The sequence below is a fragment of the Cyprinus carpio genome, chromosome B8 (assembly GCF_018340385.1).
Source record: "Cyprinus carpio isolate SPL01 chromosome B8, ASM1834038v1, whole genome shotgun sequence".
In the NCBI taxonomy this organism is placed as follows: domain Eukaryota; kingdom Metazoa; phylum Chordata; class Actinopteri; order Cypriniformes; family Cyprinidae; genus Cyprinus; species Cyprinus carpio.
This window is the reverse complement of record NC_056604.1, coordinates 22,106,097-22,125,271: the sequence shown is the minus strand read 5'-3', so window position 1 is coordinate 22,125,271 and position 19,175 is coordinate 22,106,097. Positions and strand designations below refer to the sequence as shown.

At 36.8% G+C, this 19,175-nt stretch overlaps 1 protein-coding gene across 2 annotated transcripts in view; it reads right to left on the bottom strand.

Annotated features, from left to right (window-relative positions):
- Window positions 1-2,547: 2,547 nt before the first annotated feature.
- Window positions 2,548-19,175, bottom strand: part of grk5l (G protein-coupled receptor kinase 5 like) — a 55,237-nt gene continuing 38,609 nt past the window's right edge. Inside the window, exons 4-16 of one of the 2 annotated variants that reach the window (XM_042730132.1) lie at window positions 13,993-14,070; window positions 13,500-13,597; window positions 13,009-13,101; window positions 12,562-12,625; window positions 10,952-11,092; window positions 10,512-10,702; window positions 10,378-10,415; window positions 10,141-10,230; window positions 9,221-9,429; window positions 7,290-7,427; window positions 6,083-6,220; window positions 4,784-4,983; window positions 2,548-3,540 (exon numbers count right to left, since the gene is read on the bottom strand). In XM_042730132.1, the coding sequence (XP_042586066.1) occupies window positions 4,795-4,983; window positions 6,083-6,220; window positions 7,290-7,427; window positions 9,221-9,429; window positions 10,141-10,230; window positions 10,378-10,415; window positions 10,512-10,702; window positions 10,952-11,092; window positions 12,562-12,625; window positions 13,009-13,101; window positions 13,500-13,597; window positions 13,993-14,070 (1,467 nt within the window). In that variant the 3' untranslated portion in view covers window positions 2,548-3,540; window positions 4,784-4,794. The remainder of the gene's footprint in view (window positions 3,541-4,783; window positions 4,984-6,082; window positions 6,221-7,289; window positions 7,428-9,220; window positions 9,430-10,140; window positions 10,231-10,377; window positions 10,416-10,511; window positions 10,703-10,951; window positions 11,093-12,561; window positions 12,626-13,008; window positions 13,102-13,499; window positions 13,598-13,992; window positions 14,071-19,175) is intronic. The other variant, XM_042730131.1, reaches the window with a different exon arrangement.

The following is a 19,175-nucleotide window of genomic DNA, read 5'->3' as shown; positions in this document are numbered from 1 at the left end:
ACATTCACGTTAGCTATCATAATACAAACACGTTCACATTTCTAAAAGAACTACACAGTTCTGTTCAGGCCAGCACAGGTTTTATTCAGAAGGACTCTGTCAGGTTTGGCTTCACATGCAATCAGCATAGTACAACACCTCTCTTTAAAACACGTGTGCGTGTGTGTTTGTGCGTGTACATGTTTACATCATGTGAATGACTGAAGTGATGCACAAAGTGCAAACCGTATCATGGGCACTAACCTGGACTAGACTACTAAAAAGGAGGCACTTCATTGGGTTTTTTTTTTCCAGAATGTAGTTAAAACTCACTTCAAGACTTATACAAAAAAAAATGAATCCAACAGTAGCCGTGTCCACAAAAACTGATTTTCTCTAGTGAGAAATTTAAATTTTTACTTGCCAAATAAATACCAGTTCAGTTCCCATATAGTTTGGTCATTGTTTTAAAGGCAAGTTCCTTTTAATGCAGCAATTATATAACTGTCAACACAAGTTCATTTGTAACGTTGTACGAAGGACATAAAGGAAATATACATAAGCAATGCATTAACTCTCACTCTGAGGAAAGGTTCATCATTCTTCTTCATTCAACTTCACAGATTTTAAATTACTTCAGAGGGACAATATAAAGAAGTATAAGCTTATAAGTTTAAAGTTCAAACCATCAGGCTTTTAATTTAAAACTTTTTCGTTTGAACCTTTCCTTCGTTTCCATAGATCAAATGAACACTTAATTACTATGCATACATGGGGAAAATTCTATAACATGACTATCATTTGCCAGAGCATCAACTAAATCACTGTTAAAACGTTTCCCCAATTTGGATACACACCAAAGTGGCAAAATGACTATTCCCTGTAATGGTACAGTAAATAAAGTACTTCCGAAACAAGCTGTTAACAATGGCCACAATTTAAAAAATAGGGGAGAAATGCATTAACATGAATCAGTTCTGAATTTCACCTGAAATTGACCTTGAATCATCACATCTATGTGGCGTATAGAGTCTCACCACAGCGAACAACAGCATGGCACTAAGTATACACAAAGATCAGCCCCCAAAACCAACAGACACACTGGTCCCGCTCAATGAATAGTTGATTGACCATGCAGTGTGTAGTGCAATTTATGCAACACGTGCAATAACCAGTTATTACACACATTTCAAATGAGAAGAAGACTGAAATGTTAGAACCTGCACTAAGTATACACTTGAACCTTCAGAGGACATTTTTTTAGCGCGGTAAATTAATGGCATAACTGATGCATCATTTGGTAAACACACATCAGCTAAATGTTTGGAAATTACATGGCACTTAGCATACGTACTCGTGAAATAGCTTCAAGTCACCATTTGAATACGCTTGATTTGTCTTGAGATGCGCTAATGAACGTTAAGGTGTATAAAAACCTTGGAATGGTATTGTAAATGCAATATTATGAGGTGAAGATTCGTATCCTGTTCCTTCTTGAGTCACTCTGTTTGGTTACTGATAAACTACCATTAAGAAACACTACAAAACTATCACAGATTCTCTACACAGGGATATAAATGGATTTAAGGGCAGTGTGCTTTGGATTCCCGTGATGAGCGATATCCTGCACACTTTTTAAATGAGTACATTTACAGTTGGGAGAGATGGATGAAATGTTTTCCTACCAGTTGGAAACGGTATAAATAAGAGAAAACAGCTGCTGAGGTATGAAAGTTCATGAGTCTGGTGGATTATGTGTGTGTGTGTGTAAATGCTGAAGTGAAGTTTTGCCAGTTTCAGTCTAGTAGTGGTTGATATCGGATGAAATGAAGGCATATTTAAACACCAAATCTGGAAGAAAAGCGGTTTTGTTGTCCCTAAAGGTATAAGTGCTCAGCTGTGGCATTCTTGCAGTGATTATGATGTGGATTATTAGATGGTTGACACCGTTTACACTTGGAGCTGCCGCAATGCAAATTTAGCACATTTTTAAACTGTTTTCCACATCAGCAAAGTCTGAGTAGCTTGGATTATGTCCTCCGATTTAACGCCAAATTGCCAATGAACGCTGAAGTAACCAACAGTTTCAGTCATTTATTTCTGTAAATGGGTTAAATGAGCCACTTGTGAGTAATGTGATGAGATGAGGAGGACTCCCTGACTGATTTGTTGTGCTGTGATTGGCTATGTATCTGCTGGTGGACGGCCTACCTACCCAAAGGCCACGCCCACTGAGATGTCTCCGCCTTTCACCACTGCCTACGGCCTTTATACACAAAGGAAGTGACTATAACTGAGATACTTTCAGCTTGCTTTTAGTGCCTGACAAACAGAGCAGATGAGATTCAGATAAGGACTTTGGTCTTAGGTTACAGATAAGTATTAAAATTCAGATAAGGACTTTGGATACTCCACCTAAAAATTCCTTCTTTTGGTCATCATTTGCTCACCCTTGTGTCGTTCCAGATCTTGTTTCTTCTGTTGAACATAAAAGAAGATATTTTGAAGAATGTTCTGGTTCCCATTGACTTCCATTGTTTGTTTTTGTGCAGTTAACCAAAACGATTTGGTTACCAACATTCTTCAAAATATCTTCTTTTATGTTCACCAGAAGAAGGAAAGTCATACAGGTTTGGAATGACATGAGGATGAGAAAATCATGACAAAATTCTCAAATTTTGAGTGAACTATGCCTTTCAGTAGACTGGAAGAGACTGAAACTGCCAGACTGAGTTTGTTTTTCAGTGATATTACAAAATTTGCTAAATAAATAGGGGGAAACAATGTACAGCTTAACTGAGCTCCTATTTCCTTGTGCTTTTAGGCCTTTCGTCACTCTCTGAAGCGAAAAATATGGCAACAGCTGTTCAAATACGTGTCTTCTTGTAATAAGCGCTATCTTTGGCCTGAGAGTATGCAAGGCAATGCACATTATGGGTTGAGGTTAGAGGTGTTACATGTAGACGGAAAGAAAAAAAGGGGTAGGTAGGTAGGTAGGTATTGCGTGGGGGATGGAACGAGAAAGTTGTGTGTGTTTGTGAGTGCGTGTGTAGTCTCTTAAGTTCACTATGTTAGCTTTCCTTTGCAAAAGAACATTTAAAAAGCCCCCTTCCCGTTCCCTGTGGAGGCCTTTCTTTGTCGATAAAATCCCCTGAATAATATGAGTTAATATTCTGTCATTGTCAGTGGCTCTTTACTGTTCCAGCAATCCTGAGGGAGCGTGAGGTGAAGGAATAAATGTTCTCCTTTCTGTCACAAAACGGATAAATAAAGGTCTTTAAACGGGAGCTTGTTTTGTCTCCTGTCCTCTCGGCGGGCCGTGGATGGATAGTGAGGGCCAAGGCAAGGAAAACGGACTCTTTCATGCTCTGTGACTGGTCTTTAAAGGGCAGGAGAAGTTCCTCACTCTCATTCTTTCCTCTTTTTGTTGTTCACTCGCTTTTGTTCCCTGTAGTCCCGCAGCAAGCAATCTGTCCACTAGGGGGCAGAGTTTGACATGGAGTCAACGGAGTTGACGCTGGAAGACGAGACCCGGCTTTGAGCGATGGTCACCTCTGGATGCTGAAGGGTGACAGACAATGACAGACAGAAATAGATCATGTTAGTGACGATGTATAAATGCTCTCTCACATATAGACGTGTACGATCAGGGGCCAAAATTAACACATGTTATGCAATCAGATATTTCTCCCATTTATTTTTTACTTTCAAAACAACTGAAAAGCTCTCCCTTATCCTTATTTTCCAGAAACAGGGGTTAAATGAAAATAATTACGCATGCTTTAGTTCAGTCCAGTTGTACTTGTTATCATCAGTGTGATTAAAATAAATAAATAAATATATATATATATATATATATATATATATATATATATATATATATATATATATATATATATATATATATATATATATATATATATATATATATATATATACTTATAAGTGACAGTAAAGACATTCATAATGTAAGAAGAGATTTCTTTTTCATATAAATGCACTGTCTTGAACTTTCTTTTCATCTGAGGATACTGAAAAATGATCACGTTTTCCACCAAAAATATTATGCTTGTTTTCAAAATTAACGATCATAATAATGAATGTTTCTGGAGCAGCAAATCAGCATGTCAGAGTGATTTCTGAAGGATCGTGTGACACTGAAGACTGGAGTAATGATGCTGAAAATTCAATTTTTCATCACAGGAATAAATTATATTTTAAAATATATTGAAATAGAAAACAGTTTTTTTATATATATTGTAATAATATTTCAATGATATTAAAAAAAATTCTGAATTTCTGATCAAATAAATCTTCTTGGTGAGCCTATTTCAAAAACATATTAACAAAAAAAATAAAAATATGACAGACTCTTAAAAGGTTGTTAATGTTGTGTATTTCTTGCATCAAACCACCAAAATAAAAACAAAGAACAAAACCTTGATTTTTTGTTTGCAGTTAAATAATTCCACAATAAAACATACAGATTTAAATCAGATAAAGAAACGTATAATGAAGAGGAAATATTATTAATTCAAATTCTTGATTTCTAAAATCACTAATAAAATAAATCAAGTAAATCTGTTCATTTATCACGTGAACTCTTTTGTAGAGAGAGAGAGAGAGAAAGGAATAATTTTTAATAATGCAAAATACAAGCAAATGGACTCAAGAATTCTGAACCCCCTTTTGAGTTTTGATGTGGCCAGGCGTTATTTTTGGCCCCTGTGTAGAAAGCTTCAGCCTGATCGCTGCTGTTCTGCTCTACGTGTGTGAGCATGTGTGTCCTGATGGGGTGTTTGACCTGGTCTGTAGTTAACTATTGTGTTCTCTGGGGTGTTCCTCTGTGGTGGAGGTGGAGGGGATCCTCACATGTCTCCTAAAGATCCTGTCCAGCAGGCTACGCCGAGGAGGCTCGGGAGGCTGGTTCCAATCCAGGTCAGGGGGCCGCGTCCCCTGAGGCCCGAATACGTTAAGGTCACTGAAGCACTCCGTCTCGATCATCTGTAGCAGAGAAGAATAGAAAAGGAAGGAGAGAAAAGAGACACACAGATTAACAAAGAGAGAGAAATGACAATGAGAAGGGCAAATCATCCTTATTTTTGAACATCTTTACAGAACGGATAATTATGTTTCTGGATGCTGATTGGTCAATGCTGCCTTCCGGTCATGCTAATATACATTATTAGCATTATTAACACACCTGTACACCTAAAAGGTCAGGACAATTAAAAAAAAATATATATATTTTGGTTCGCCACATAGAATGTTAAAGTGCCCCTATTATGGATTTTTGAAAATTACCTTTCATGCAGTGAATGAGTGAATGAGTGAAGCTCTAAGTGAATGAAAACATCCTGCAAAGTTTTAAATCTGAAAGTGCACTGTATATAAAGTTATTGTCTCTCAAAAGAAAGAGTCGACTCTGAATCATTGAAACGAGTCGTTTTTAAAACGAATCCCAAGGTGTTTCATGTTGACGTCAACATCGAACATTAGCACACTGCACGCCCACTTGATGTTCTTTTCTCGTTGGTCTGAATGAAAATGCTAATTCATTCTTTGCCCCTAGGTACCGCTTTTGAAGCGGTAAAAATAGTGGTTTCCCCGGTAACGCTGTGCACAAAGCAGCACTGCGCTCACAAACGCTGCTTTATCAGGCATTAGAGGTTCAAGATGAAATGAAAATGAGACCAATTGGACTAATCACCGCAGATTAGTGTCACGCAGAGGAGGAATATGGAAAAATGAATCGTTGAGTGAATCGTTTGGGAGTCGTTGAGCAAATATGGTATAAATAAATACGTATTCATAAGACAATGAAAGTAGTTTTTGACCTTGTATGCATTTCAAACTGTTCTTGGGGACTCCCAAAACCAAAATATTAACCTTTCATTACCCATAATAGGGGCACTTTAAGTATACCAGTTTAGTATACTAACAGTACAATTGCAGGGTATTTTTATTAAGTACATAAATATGTAAATGTATTTGTAGTATACTTAGTACAAAATAAATGCATTTGAAATACATTTTAGTATATTTATTTTTCATTATTGTGCAATTTGAAAAAAAAAAGTGCCCAGCAAGCACAGCTTTGTACCTCATTTTGCCATGGGATGGAGACACTGCCAGTGGCAAACTTGGAGTAGAAATCATTGTCTGTTTGGTCCAGGTTGACACCCTTAACGGTGGAGAACTGCTCAATGTCCAGAACATCTTTACAGTAGACCGCCCTGGGCTATGAAATTAGCAAAGAGGGGAAACAAAAAGGAAAAACAGAGCAATGAAAGAATTTTATAGAAGTTTATTTTTGCCATTGAATAAAAAATAGAAAAGGTAATTGCAAGTTTTTATCTTTTTTACTTGCCATTCTGAGTTTATATTCTGCAATTCTAAGAGGAAAAGTCGTATCGGGAGTTTATAACATGCAATCGTGAGATAAAAACTCAATTACTACAATTATCTTTTTATTTCATGAGCTTGCATAGAATTTAACTCTATAAAGCCTACTGTATCGTATTTTATATGCACATTTATATGGGCTCTAAATTATAGACATAATCAAAACTTGATTTAAATAAAGTTAATGTACAGTAAGAATAACTTATGTTGTCAGTAATATTTCAAGATGAACATTTACTGGATGGAAGCAATCAAGGTTTACTTGATTATCCATACATAAGATTTTTTTTTTTTTTTTTTTGAAAAATCATGTTAAATTATGAGTTTCAAATATGATTCATCAGGCTTCTGAGGAACATTTATTTATTCATCTCTCAATAACCATTGTATGGCATTGCATTATATGTTTTGCCCCCACAATAAAACTACAGTACTTTTATAAAAAATAAAATAAATAAAAAACTAAGCATATAAATATATTATTGGAAGATACAGAGTGATACTGAATATGATATTAACTGATATTAATATGCATTTTATGTAAGTAGACTGCTATACTGTTATGAAGATCTCACTGATTTACAAGCCATCAGAATTTTATCTTACTTTCTGGTCATATAAATATTATCATCTGCACTGATTTGAATGTTTTTGCTCTGTTTGGGCCTCCGGATAAAACCAAGGTGTTTTTCTTCCCAAATATGAGCTCCATATTCTTACTATATCATACTATACGAGTCATAAAAGCCTAATGTATCAAATACGATACTCAAAAACACATATTGTATGCAATCTTCATCTATTTTTTTTTTTTAAGATTTAAAAAAAATATTTTGACTAAAGCTGCAATACAATATAAAAAATTTTCTGACTGTTATTTCAGGCACATGAGAACAGGAACTCACATCAGGCACAAAGGAAGGTTCCAGAATGCCGGCCTCCAGCCTTTTGAAGTTGATGTTCTTGAAGAAGGGGTGGGCTTTGACTCCAGCAGCTCCGTCCGCCTGGCAGCCGAGCCTCTGCTTGGGATCTTTGGCTAACAGCTGCGGGACAGAGAGCGGAGAGCAGCCAGTCAGACATTATGAACACAGGTTTGTACATTCTTTAAGAGTGGAATGTAACCTATTACACCACAGCCGAAGCTGGTCAATGGCTTCCAAACACTAGGAAAAAGAGTGCGCGTGCCAAATGAAGGCATTTAAACGGGGCAAACATCCTAAAAACTAGGGTCAGCAATCACAAACCAGACATCACAAAACCACACGCAGGAACGAGTCAGGCTGGGATCTTTCATGAGCTCGTATGCGGAGGCCATTTGCATGAGGACAAAGAAATTCAAATTCAAAACATCTAAATGGATGGTGCACCCGAATATTGTCATCGCTCACTCATCCTCATGTCATTCTGATATTCATTTGACTTTAAATCTTCTGGTGAAAACAAAATAAGAACATCACATTTTCCATCCCAGATTGAGCAGGCAGTGAAGAGCAAAACAAGTCCTCCATGCCATTCGTTACCTATTATAAAGTCATGTGATAGTTTTGTGTGAAGACCAAAATTTATGTTACCCTCTGCTGAAACTCTCAAATCTAAATCGGGGGACAGCTACTACTGTTCAAAAGTTTATGGGGCAATAAATTGTTTTCATGTTTTTTAAAAGAAATCTCTTCTGCTCACCAAGGCTGCATTCATCAGATCAGAAATACATTACAAACTGTAATATTGTGAAATATTATTACAATTTAAAATTTACAAGTTTTCTTGCAATTTATTTTAAAATGTCATTTATTCCTGTGATTTCAAAGCTGAATTTTCAGCATCATTACTCTTCAGAGTCACATGATCCTTCAGAAATCATTCTAACATGCTGATTTGATGATCTAGAAACATTTCTTACTATCAGTGTTGAAAACAGTTTTGCGAACCATTATACCGAGATTTTTCATGATCCTTTGATGGACAGAAATATTTGAAACAGCAACATTATAAATGTGTTTACTCTCAGTTTAATCAATTTCATGCCTTCTTGCTGAATAAAAATATTACTTTTTTACAATAGCTTCATAAAAGTGTGATTTTGATATAAATAATTACTACAATTATTGAATTGCATGAATAATTGCTTCCAAAATGAAATAATTGGATTTTATATTACCCATGTACAAAATCAAATTGTTAAAATATTTTTATTATGTTAACTTGGCACTAAGATTAACAATTTACCCCCTATAAAACTACATATAAATTTGTTGTTTTTAACATTTATATATTATACATCATATACATATTTATTTAATATCTTAAGGCCACATATTAACTTTAAAGTCCTAAAAATTCATTTTGTGAAATATTTCTCTCAACTTTTCTCTGTCTCTGTTTACTTATACTGTAAAATACATTCATATGGGTTTGGAGCAACGTGAGGGTGAGTAAATGACAGATTTTTCATTTTTAGGGTGAAAGCCAGTCACATGACACAACCCTAAGCAAAGGCAACAGAGGCTCTTTACAATAAATTTAGATTATTAAACAATCCTGAACTGAGCTGGTCTCAGAGAGCTCATTATCAACTTCTTTCCCAGCAGAAAACACGCACTACCAGCCAGAGAAATGAGCCAAACATGCATAATGGACTCAACTTTACCAGCTTTGTGCGCTCAATCAATGGGCTCTAAATCAGCTTCTATGGCGCGTTTGACTGAAGAGATACTGTAGCTTTGGGTACAAGCTCTCAGTTGTACACTGCTGCGTCATCTTGGATGTTGACCAGAATAGAAACTTCGTGCTTTGTGTGTGTGTGTGTGTGTGTGTGTGTGTGTGTGTGTGGCCTCACCATCCTGCAGATGGCTTTGGTGTCTTCTGTAAACTTGTCGCTGTACTCCTCTTCCTCCTCCTGCACCCTCTTCTCCACCTCTTCTCTCTTCACTCGTTCTTTGCGAGCGCGGAAAGGCGATCGGCCGGCGGTCATCTCATAGATCAGACAACCCAATCCCCACCAGTCCAGACTCATGCTATAGCGCTCGTTATTGATCACCTCTGGAGCTGTCCGTCAATACAGTTTGAGTTCATCAATCAATATGAAACATTTTAATATTTCATATTGCCATGAATAGATATCTAGCGGGACTGATCGGTGCAGCTAAAAACAATTTTTTTTTGCCTTTTGATTCGTTCAATAGATACACAAGCATTCAAAAGTTTGGGTCTATAAGATGTTTTGATAAAAGTCTCTTCTGCTCACCAAGGCTGCATTTATTTGATCAAAAATACTGTGAAATAGTAATTTTATTGCAATGAAAAACATTTTCGGCATCATGATCCGTTTTTAGTGTTACATGATCCTTCAGAAATCTTTCTAATATGCTGATTTCATGCTCAAGAAACATTTCTTATTATTATCAATGTTGAAAATAGTTGTGCTGAATAATATTTTTGTACATTATTTTCAAGATTCTCTAAATCACAAATAGAAATCTTTTGTAACAATTTAAGCGCATTATTACTGCATGTATCTTTCCTTTTAAATGTTAAATCCCCAAACTTTTGAATGGTACAGTATATCAATAATTAATATTTATTTACTGAATTCCCAAAAATACAGTACATTAAAAATGATGATTTGTTTATAAATGAGAGATGCTATTTTGCTTAAATTTTACATTGCCAACAGAATCGCTGTCAATATATGGTGGATATTTAACATAGCTCCCAGTGCAAATATATATATAAATCAGTGCAGTTAAAGATCATTACCCATGTAGCCCACGGTCCCCACTCGGCCACGGATCTGTTCTCCATCAGGCACTTTAATGGCCAGCCCCAGGTCTGAGATCCGGATATGACCTAGGAATAAATGCAAAATGCATTAATTGTTGCATTTCACAATTTAACAAAATGTAACTCAATGAACATAAAGGGAAAGAAAAAGTGTCATCTGCACAATGCAATTCCATATTTAGCTCACTTGAAGGAAAAAGTGATTTGACTTACCATTATCATCTAAAAGTATATTCTCTGGTTTTAAATCCCTAGAATGATAGAAAGCAACATAAAAATGACTTAACCATATAATTTCATCATTTTATGAGGCTGGGGGCATTTGAGATTGATGTAGAGCCGCACACCTGTAGACGATAGACTCTCTGTGCAGGTGATCCAGACCGCAGCAGATCTCAGCAGCGTAGAACTGCACACGCTCCTTCTCAAAGCCTGGGGTTCCCATGTTATAGATGTGAAATTTCAGATCACCACCGTTCATTATGGTCAGCACCAGACACAGGGCATCTTTGGTCTCATATGCGTATGCTAAACTAACCTGAGAGCCAGAGAAACGAGAACGATCAGAATGAGCAGAATATTTCCGTCCTGAAATATACAAGCCTTTATTAAATAAAAAAAAAATGGGAGGGAGACAGGAAGGCACTGAGGAATACACATTTGAGCCTGTCCTGTCTGGCCACTTGTGATTGAATTGCAAAAGATGTTTATACCAGGTGTAAACTAAGCCAGAGTAAAGAGAGGAAAGGAGATGAAAGATCACAGATAAATGAATGAATCCACTTACCACAAACCTGCTGTTGACCTTCTCCAGAATCTGTTTCTCATTTAGAGCCATGGCCTCCCCCTTCCTCTTCTTTATCCTTTTCTTCTCCAGCTTTTTACAGGCATACATTTTACCTGTGGCTCTCACCTGGCACGCACACACCTGCGCACAGATGGACATATATTATCATACACAAAAAGTTACCTGTTGCCTAAATTGCATGTGCAAAAATAAATTTGCAAAAAGAGATATGTACAGCAGGTGGCCAACCAGAGTGTGCTGTCTACCGCCGCGAGCGCCGCAGCGTCTGCAAAGTGCATTTGCACAGCTCACACAGAAGTCCGTTTCAAACCAAGCAGCTTTGTGTTGGTCAGCTCAGAGTGAATTAGCATTAAAAGTTCCATTCCCATGATAAATATAAATATAAAATTGTTCTGAATTTAAGAGAATCCCTTACAAAAACTAACCATGGTTTTATCACACCAAAAAACAAAACAACAACAACAAAAAACATGGTTTTGCTACACTAACCATAGTTTAACCATGGCTTTTGGTTATACAACCGGTAGTCAATACGTCAAAAACCATGGTCACTTCACTATTACTATAATAAAACCATAGTTCATTTTCATAAGGGATAGCATAGTCCACTCCACAACTATAACAAAAATAGATGAACAATATCCTTAGGATCACTTTCAGATAATAAAAGAAAAACACTGACAGCCAGTCAGATTCCTTTAAAATTTAAAGGGGTTGTGCATTTAAACTAGACAGAGAAACACTTCGCTGAGGTCCAGAAAACCCACCCACAAGTCAAACCACCTTTTCAAAGATGTTTTACAGAAAGTTAATATCTGGAAAACAATTAGTTATGAATTAATGGAGAGTAGATCATTATGACAGGCTAGCAAAACAAAGTTACCTCAGGTATCCTGCAATAGTTTCGACAACATTGTCTTGCCGTGAAAAGACTATAGTTTAAATTAGTGTAGTTTTTAGTTTCAGTATGTTAGCTAAATTTGCTGTTTTGTATCAGGGTTTCCACAAAACTATGAAGTAGATTTTATTACTGATATTAATAAAAAATGTTTCTTGAGCAGCAAATCAGCATGTTAGAATGATTTCTGAAGGACCACATTGTGTGACACCGAAGACTGGAGTTCTAGGAAATTTTAGCTTGTGTTAAAGTTTCACTTGTGTTCAAGTTGGTGATGCAATTTTGCCACAATGACCAGCAGAAAGCCACTTGGTTTGAAAGTGACTTCTGTGTGAGATGTGCTTCATACATCACTACACTATTGACACTTTTTTTTGCAAAATTTAAATACGCAGCGACTTTGCACGTCACACAAATGACGCTGTTTATGTGAGGCAGACGGAAATCTTGACTTGAAGCTGATTCCAGCAGAGTTTGATGTTAGCATATTGCTAAGCTAATAGCAAGACCTTAATCAACCATTCTGGTTATTAACTGAAATACAATGATGTCGCTGCCTATATTTTGAGCACCCTTAAGACGTCTAAAAATACATTCTAGGTAGGCAGTTCACTAGGTTTTGATGCAGAGCAAATGAGTAAATATTCAGTACACACACAGTTCAGCTCATCACTGTTCACAATATCCTCACCTCTCCAAAGCCTCCTTTCCCCAGAACTCTATACTGCCGAAACGTGTCTTTTGTGATGGGTTGTCTAGAAATAAAACCACAAAATCTGATATCAAACCAGCGCAGACAGAAAAATGTAGAAAAATGTTTCATAACTTATTTATGGACCACTTACGTAGAAGCAACTATGTTCAAATCAGTTTATATCTAGTACAGACGCTGCTGGGTAACAAAACGTGACTGTTTGCTTTCATGTGTTGAGCTGTTAACAATTACGCTAACAAAAAATTTAAATGGATTAACATCCAAACTGCCGTAACAGCTGAATATGATTTATCAAGATGCAGGACGTCTGGTTTAAGCCAAGCTAAGAACTTCCTCCAGCAAAACAAAATAATGAAATAGTGCACAAATGGAAGACTAAAAGGCTAATGGACAGAGTAAAGGGAGATAAAGTGTGCAACCAACCTCTCGAGCATTTTCCATTGGAGGAAGCGGTCGAAGTACATGCTGTTCTGATAGTCAGCAAAAGGAGCACCACTTAAGTAGTCATGAAGAGCTCTGTGAGATTTAAAACAGCATGGAGACCATTAGACATGGGCAGCTCTGTGAGAACCAGAAGTAAAGATTACAGTAAAGAGCTAACATTAAGCAGTAGTGTTTCCTTCTGTAGAAAACAATTCAATTCCCAGTGGAAAAACTGCACTTAACTGAACTTATTTCTGAATACGGTCTTTATTACATAGTATGCAATATTAGGATATGTTGTTTATGAATACGGTCTTTATTAAAGTATGATATCAGTAATATATGATGCAAATCTATAAATAAACACCATTCGTGCATATCTGTAATATATAATATATAATGCAAATCTAAAAACACCTCGTAACTGAATTAGCTTAGTTTAAAAGCAACAGAGGTCCAGGTGTTCACACGTGTGTTTGCATGTGTCTTACTTGCGACAGTCACTGAAGATCTCTTTGCAGGGGCTCAGTTCTAGATTTTCTCTGCAACTTTCAGCAAGACTTTCAGCTACATCTACACACTCAGAGGACTGTAGAGGAAACAACATGCTCTCTGATTACTGATGCACACGTTCAAGATCCAAAATGAACAAACACACAGACACACACAAGTTTGTTTCTGTTTTTTGTGGGTTGTTTGGATTTTCTTTTGTTTTTTTTATACTGAACAAACTATATTTTTTATTCCCTAACCCTAAACCTAACCCTTAGAGAAAACCTATTTGCATTATTAGACTTTCAGATAAACATAATTTACTATTTTTAATAACTTTTTTCCCTTGTGGGGACCACAGGCCAGGCCTCAAAATGTCATTTTTTTTTTTAGGTTTAGCCATCCTTGTCGGGACATTTGGTCCCCACAATGTAGCATAAACAAGGACACACACACACACACACACAACACGAAAGTTAAATCAAATCACACCTGCTTGGTGAGAAACTTCTTGATGATCTCATCTCCTCGACTCTTCCTCTTCTCATCTGGTGCCACCTCGTAGTCCTCCTAAACGACCAGATAGAAACAAATGTACTCACAAGTTATAAATGAACTTTATGACATAATGCATCTAATTTAGATGTTAATGAAATAGTAGCCAGCCTGAGGAGCCAGGCTTATGCATGTTGCATTTAAAAATGCCAAATTGCAGTTTCTGGGAGTGAGGAAGCACAGGTTTTTAATCAGTCCACCAAGAAACAAAATTGTGTTTACAAGTTTATAGCCTTTCCCAAGTTTTTAAGGTTCATAGCATTGAGATCAAACCGATTTAAGCTTAATTATAAGCATATCACTCAGGATATTTCAGATGTATATGCCCATTGTAACACTAAAAAAAAAAGAAGAAGAAAAAAAGAAAATATTTTGAAAAATGTCTCTGCAATTTTTTGTCTATACAATGAAAGCCAATGCAGTGCACTGTTTCTGACCCCACCAACTTTCATTATATGCAAAAAAAAACAACGAAAATATTAAAGGGGTCATATGATGTTGCTAAAAGAACATTATTTGGTGTAATGAAATGTGTTTATGTGATTTAGGGTTCAAAAACATTATTCTCCACATAATGTACATTATTGCCTTTCTGAAACGTGTCGTTTTTTACAAAGCTTATGGTTCTAAAAAGCGAGGTTTGAGGCTCTGATTGGCCAGCTATCCAGTGCTTTGTGATTGGCCGAATGCCTCAAGCATGTGATGGAAATGTTACGCCTCTTAACATACTGTGATGCGTGTCCTGGTCAGGACACTGGCGTGACAAGACAAAAACAATAAAACCAATTACAAATGAGCCATTTGTTGCATCCAGTGGGGACATAATTACTGATTATAATGACTTATACTGTGTTGTTATGCATTGTGTTGCATCGCGCTGCATAAACATAAAACCATGTCTGCATTTGTGATCGGAGAAACGACAAACAACAAGCGCTACTCTACACTGTTTAAAATTTGTGTTTGAATCATCAGTGGCAAATCCTTTAAATATGTAAACATACTCACAGTCTGTGAGTCAGAACAGCGGGGCATTGTAGTCTACTCTCCTAGGATCAGGAAATAGTCTTCCATAAAATGTGATGCACACATATGAATATTTGGTTTGAACTGTTCTGGAACAGTCCTGTAAATACAACTTAACTACTGATTTCTATTTGTGTCCTCTTTTGGAAGGCCAAACAAAGTATTTTCGCTTTCACAACAAAACAGCAATGAGTTCTCTCCACAACATGGCACTGGCAGCAACAGCGAGAATCAAAGTTACGCCTTCTTTCTTTGCGCAAACATTTGGGCGGCGTTATGCAAATCTTCCCGCATAGTGACGTAGACATGTGGGGGCATGTTTAAAACGAGTCGTTTTAGGAGGGCGTGGACGAGTCTAAACTTTTATTAAGAATATCTCGGTAGGGTGTGAGAATTTAGTTTTTGCAACTTTAGGGATCTTATCTATTTACGAACAGCTTGTAACACTCCAAAGAGAAAGAAAAACTTGAAATTGCAACATATGACCCCTTTAATATTACATTTAAATTCTATATGAAAATTTATTTTGTGCTTCAAAGGAGAAAGTAAGTCATGCATGTTTGGAATGACATGAGGGCGAGTAAATGAAGACAGAATTATAATTTTTTACATTAACTATGCATTTAATTCATCAATAATAAACAACTGTCAATCAGTGTTATATAACTAAAATTTTAATTGTGAAATTGTTTGAATATTAAGTGAAATTAAGTAAAATAGAAATATTATCTGAAAAACCTTTCTGAGTTATCTGAAATATTATCTGAAAAATTTATTTTGTTTAGTTGGCAAGGCAACATTAAAATTTTTAGTTTTATCTGAAATGTTAAAATGTGTAAAAATGAATAAGTTAATAAATAAGTTAAAGCAAAATAGAAAATTACATACATATACAAATAAAATAAATACAAATTAATGAAAAAAATACTATAATTGTATATCAATCTAAACTAAACCAACTTACTAGGGGTCCAACAACCCAACTTTTATGGGGTATGCAGTAAAAAACTGTGTGCCATTATTATTATTTATTATTATTATTAATAAATAGTGTATTATTATGGTAAAATCCATTTCAGAACCCGCATTATGTAAAATCAAAACTAAGGTTAGTAACTTTATAAGTCAGTCAGACAGTGGCTTCCTGTCTAAGTAGGTCTTTATTTCTAGAATAAGCTGCAATGTGGCCCAGACTTTATGTATTAGTCAAAGAACTAGTCATGTGAGGCTAATGTGGACCAGACTTTGCGCCGATACTCAAAACCTCTAGACTAACGAAACCAAGACAGACAGAGAGTATTAAGTGATCTCAAATCACTTGTTCAACACTTGAAAACAGAAACTACATCCATTGACTTCACCATTTCAGTCAGTATCCATTTCTATATGCTGAATGAGGCAGAGGCATCATGTAATTGAGTCTGTGAGTAATTACACAATGAATGAGCTCCACAGTCTGGCACGTCCTTTCCCTAAGGGTCGTAAATGTGCCTATGTGTGTGTGTATTGGGGAGAGGTGGGGTAATGCTTGATGACACCCTTATCAACACCCTCTCTGGCCCTCATGCTCTGTGGATCCCATTACGCAAGACTCTCCATACCACCTGCCCCCACTCGGTTCCGTCCCGAATGATGTAAACACAAGCTCACGCACCTACACCGAAGCATATGTACCCACAAATAGGTTTCCGCACAAATCATGTGTCCACACACGCATCACACATATGCTTCATGAGCGCGCACACACACATGCTTCATGAAGCCCACCGTGTGTGAGACTTCAGGTTGCTTGGTAACCAGCCAGTCAACACGGCAGGATTCCATAAGGTCCTGGAGCGCCACAGCACGGCCCAGCAGCGTCACTAAATACATTGAACGTCACTGCATAGTGGGGGACTGTGTGTGTGTGTGTGCGGGTACTGCGTCTCGACACATACAGCAGTATGATTTCCATTCCCCTTAACACATTTGGCAACTCCTTCATTGGAAGATTTAAAATAGTGCTGTGAGTAATGAGGGAAGAAAAGAATGTTACACGGAATGTTCAGAGTTCAACAGAAGCTGGTTCTGTGGAAATAACTGCAGCTAGTGCCTAAGTTAAAGAAAAAAAGTTTCTCCCAAAATTATTATTTTGTCATCAATTACTCATTGGGGAAGCTCAAACGTGCTTGTGTGACGCGAGAGAACAAACCTGAGGTTTTCGCTTGTTAATCTAGCATGTTTGAGCCTTGGTTACCATATTCAACATGCTATATGTATGTTTATATCTGAATAAAAGCCTAAAAATAAATGTGTTCATCATAGAGGTGGGGGATATACCGGTAGACATGTTAACCGGTAGAATTTGTCAAAAAGAGATTTTGGACAATTGTCTCCATCGTGGTTACACACTCACGTGACATTGCTATGCTACGTGGTCTCAAAAACTTACTGTTTGCATGCAACCTTAAGCATTGTGGTTTAAAAACAAGTGATTTTAAGTGATTTGCTGTTAAAACGTCACATGCTTGCTGTTAAAATGCAATCAGCAGCGAAAGAGAATTCATTTCGCAATATGCGTGCGCTGTAAGAGAGGTGCGTGCACATGATGAAGGTGCTTATAGAGCGCAGGGGTATTGAATGGACTTATAGGCCTTTAACAGTTAAATACACACACTTGTATGTGTCAAATGCTGGTATTTGCAAGTATTCTTGTAAACACAGTAATTTGGGTCTTAAGTGAAAGCAAACAGCTTTGAAAGAAAACACATGTGTAACAGTATGTTGGATCGGGCAGCTCTTAAAGTGATAGCAGTCTAATATTCCTGCTGTCTATTGCTCATGTTAAACAACAAAAAAGAGAAATATCTCATTGCTTTTGATGAAATCACTTTTGTAACTTTAATAATAAGAAATATATTTAACTTACCTAAACATTATACATTCATTAAATGTGCATTGACACATATTTATGCGTAAAGCCTGTGCGTGAACGTTTTCATTTCTGCATGAATCTAGAATAACATTTATATCCAGCTGCTCATTTTTTTGTGAGAAAAACAAACACAGGCTTTACACATAAATATGTGTCTACACACATTTAATGAATGTATAATGTTTAGGTCCTGTTGCTATACTTGTAAAACAATGAGTATTGTAATATTTATTCCCCGGCTCCAAGCACTTCTATTGTTAGCTCTTTATTGTGACATTGATTTTTTTCTCGGTACATGCTGATGTTTTTTTGTGGTACTTGTACTGTCGACTAAAGTAACCTGTACTGAGCCAGAATAAATCTTTTTAGATTTAGATTACAACTGTACAGTGACAGTGAGAAAGGGCATAAATTCTGCTCTCTTAGCCTCTTTTGAATGGGAAATGATGGAATTTGCAGGGGAATTTGCTATGCCTGCATGTTAAAGGTCACCGCATGGAAAAAAGCAGAAAATACAAACACACATACACATACACACAGAGAGAGATCCAATCATAATAGTGGTTTGAGAACAGACCTGCGTCAGTGGCTCTGAATGGTACAGTAGAGCCACCAGGCCAAAACAAATGGCGGGCTGCCTTTGACACAGAGGAACTGGGCCAATCTGATGTGTGCGATAACATCGGACTATTCCGCCTCCACCGAGATGGAAAAACAAAACCCGGACCAAAAAGGTCAGTAGCATGTACATTTCATTTGTCTTTGTGTATACATAAACCCAAATAACGCGTGAAAAGGTTTCTCGCATGAAGTTCTCGCACTTCTTTCCTTGTTTCGCACACACAGGGATCTCACACAGAGCAGACACAGACAGTGCTGTCTAACTCGCCACAACAATTGAGATCCCGCTACTTTCTGACGTCAGAGCAGGCCTCAAAAAAATCCCCCGGGCTCTTTCCTTATGGTGGCTCGCACAAACACACGCATACACGCTCACTGCCTGCAGAACATATGCATACATGCATCAAACACACTCATGCATTTTCAGTTCAGTGCATCTCTGTGTTTACATTCAATTTGTTATTCAAAGCCCAATCCTGAACTGATTTTAATGTATGCCAGGTCATAAAGAGCAATGTTCTTCTTCTTCTTGAGAACACAGATTAATTGGGTGAATCTC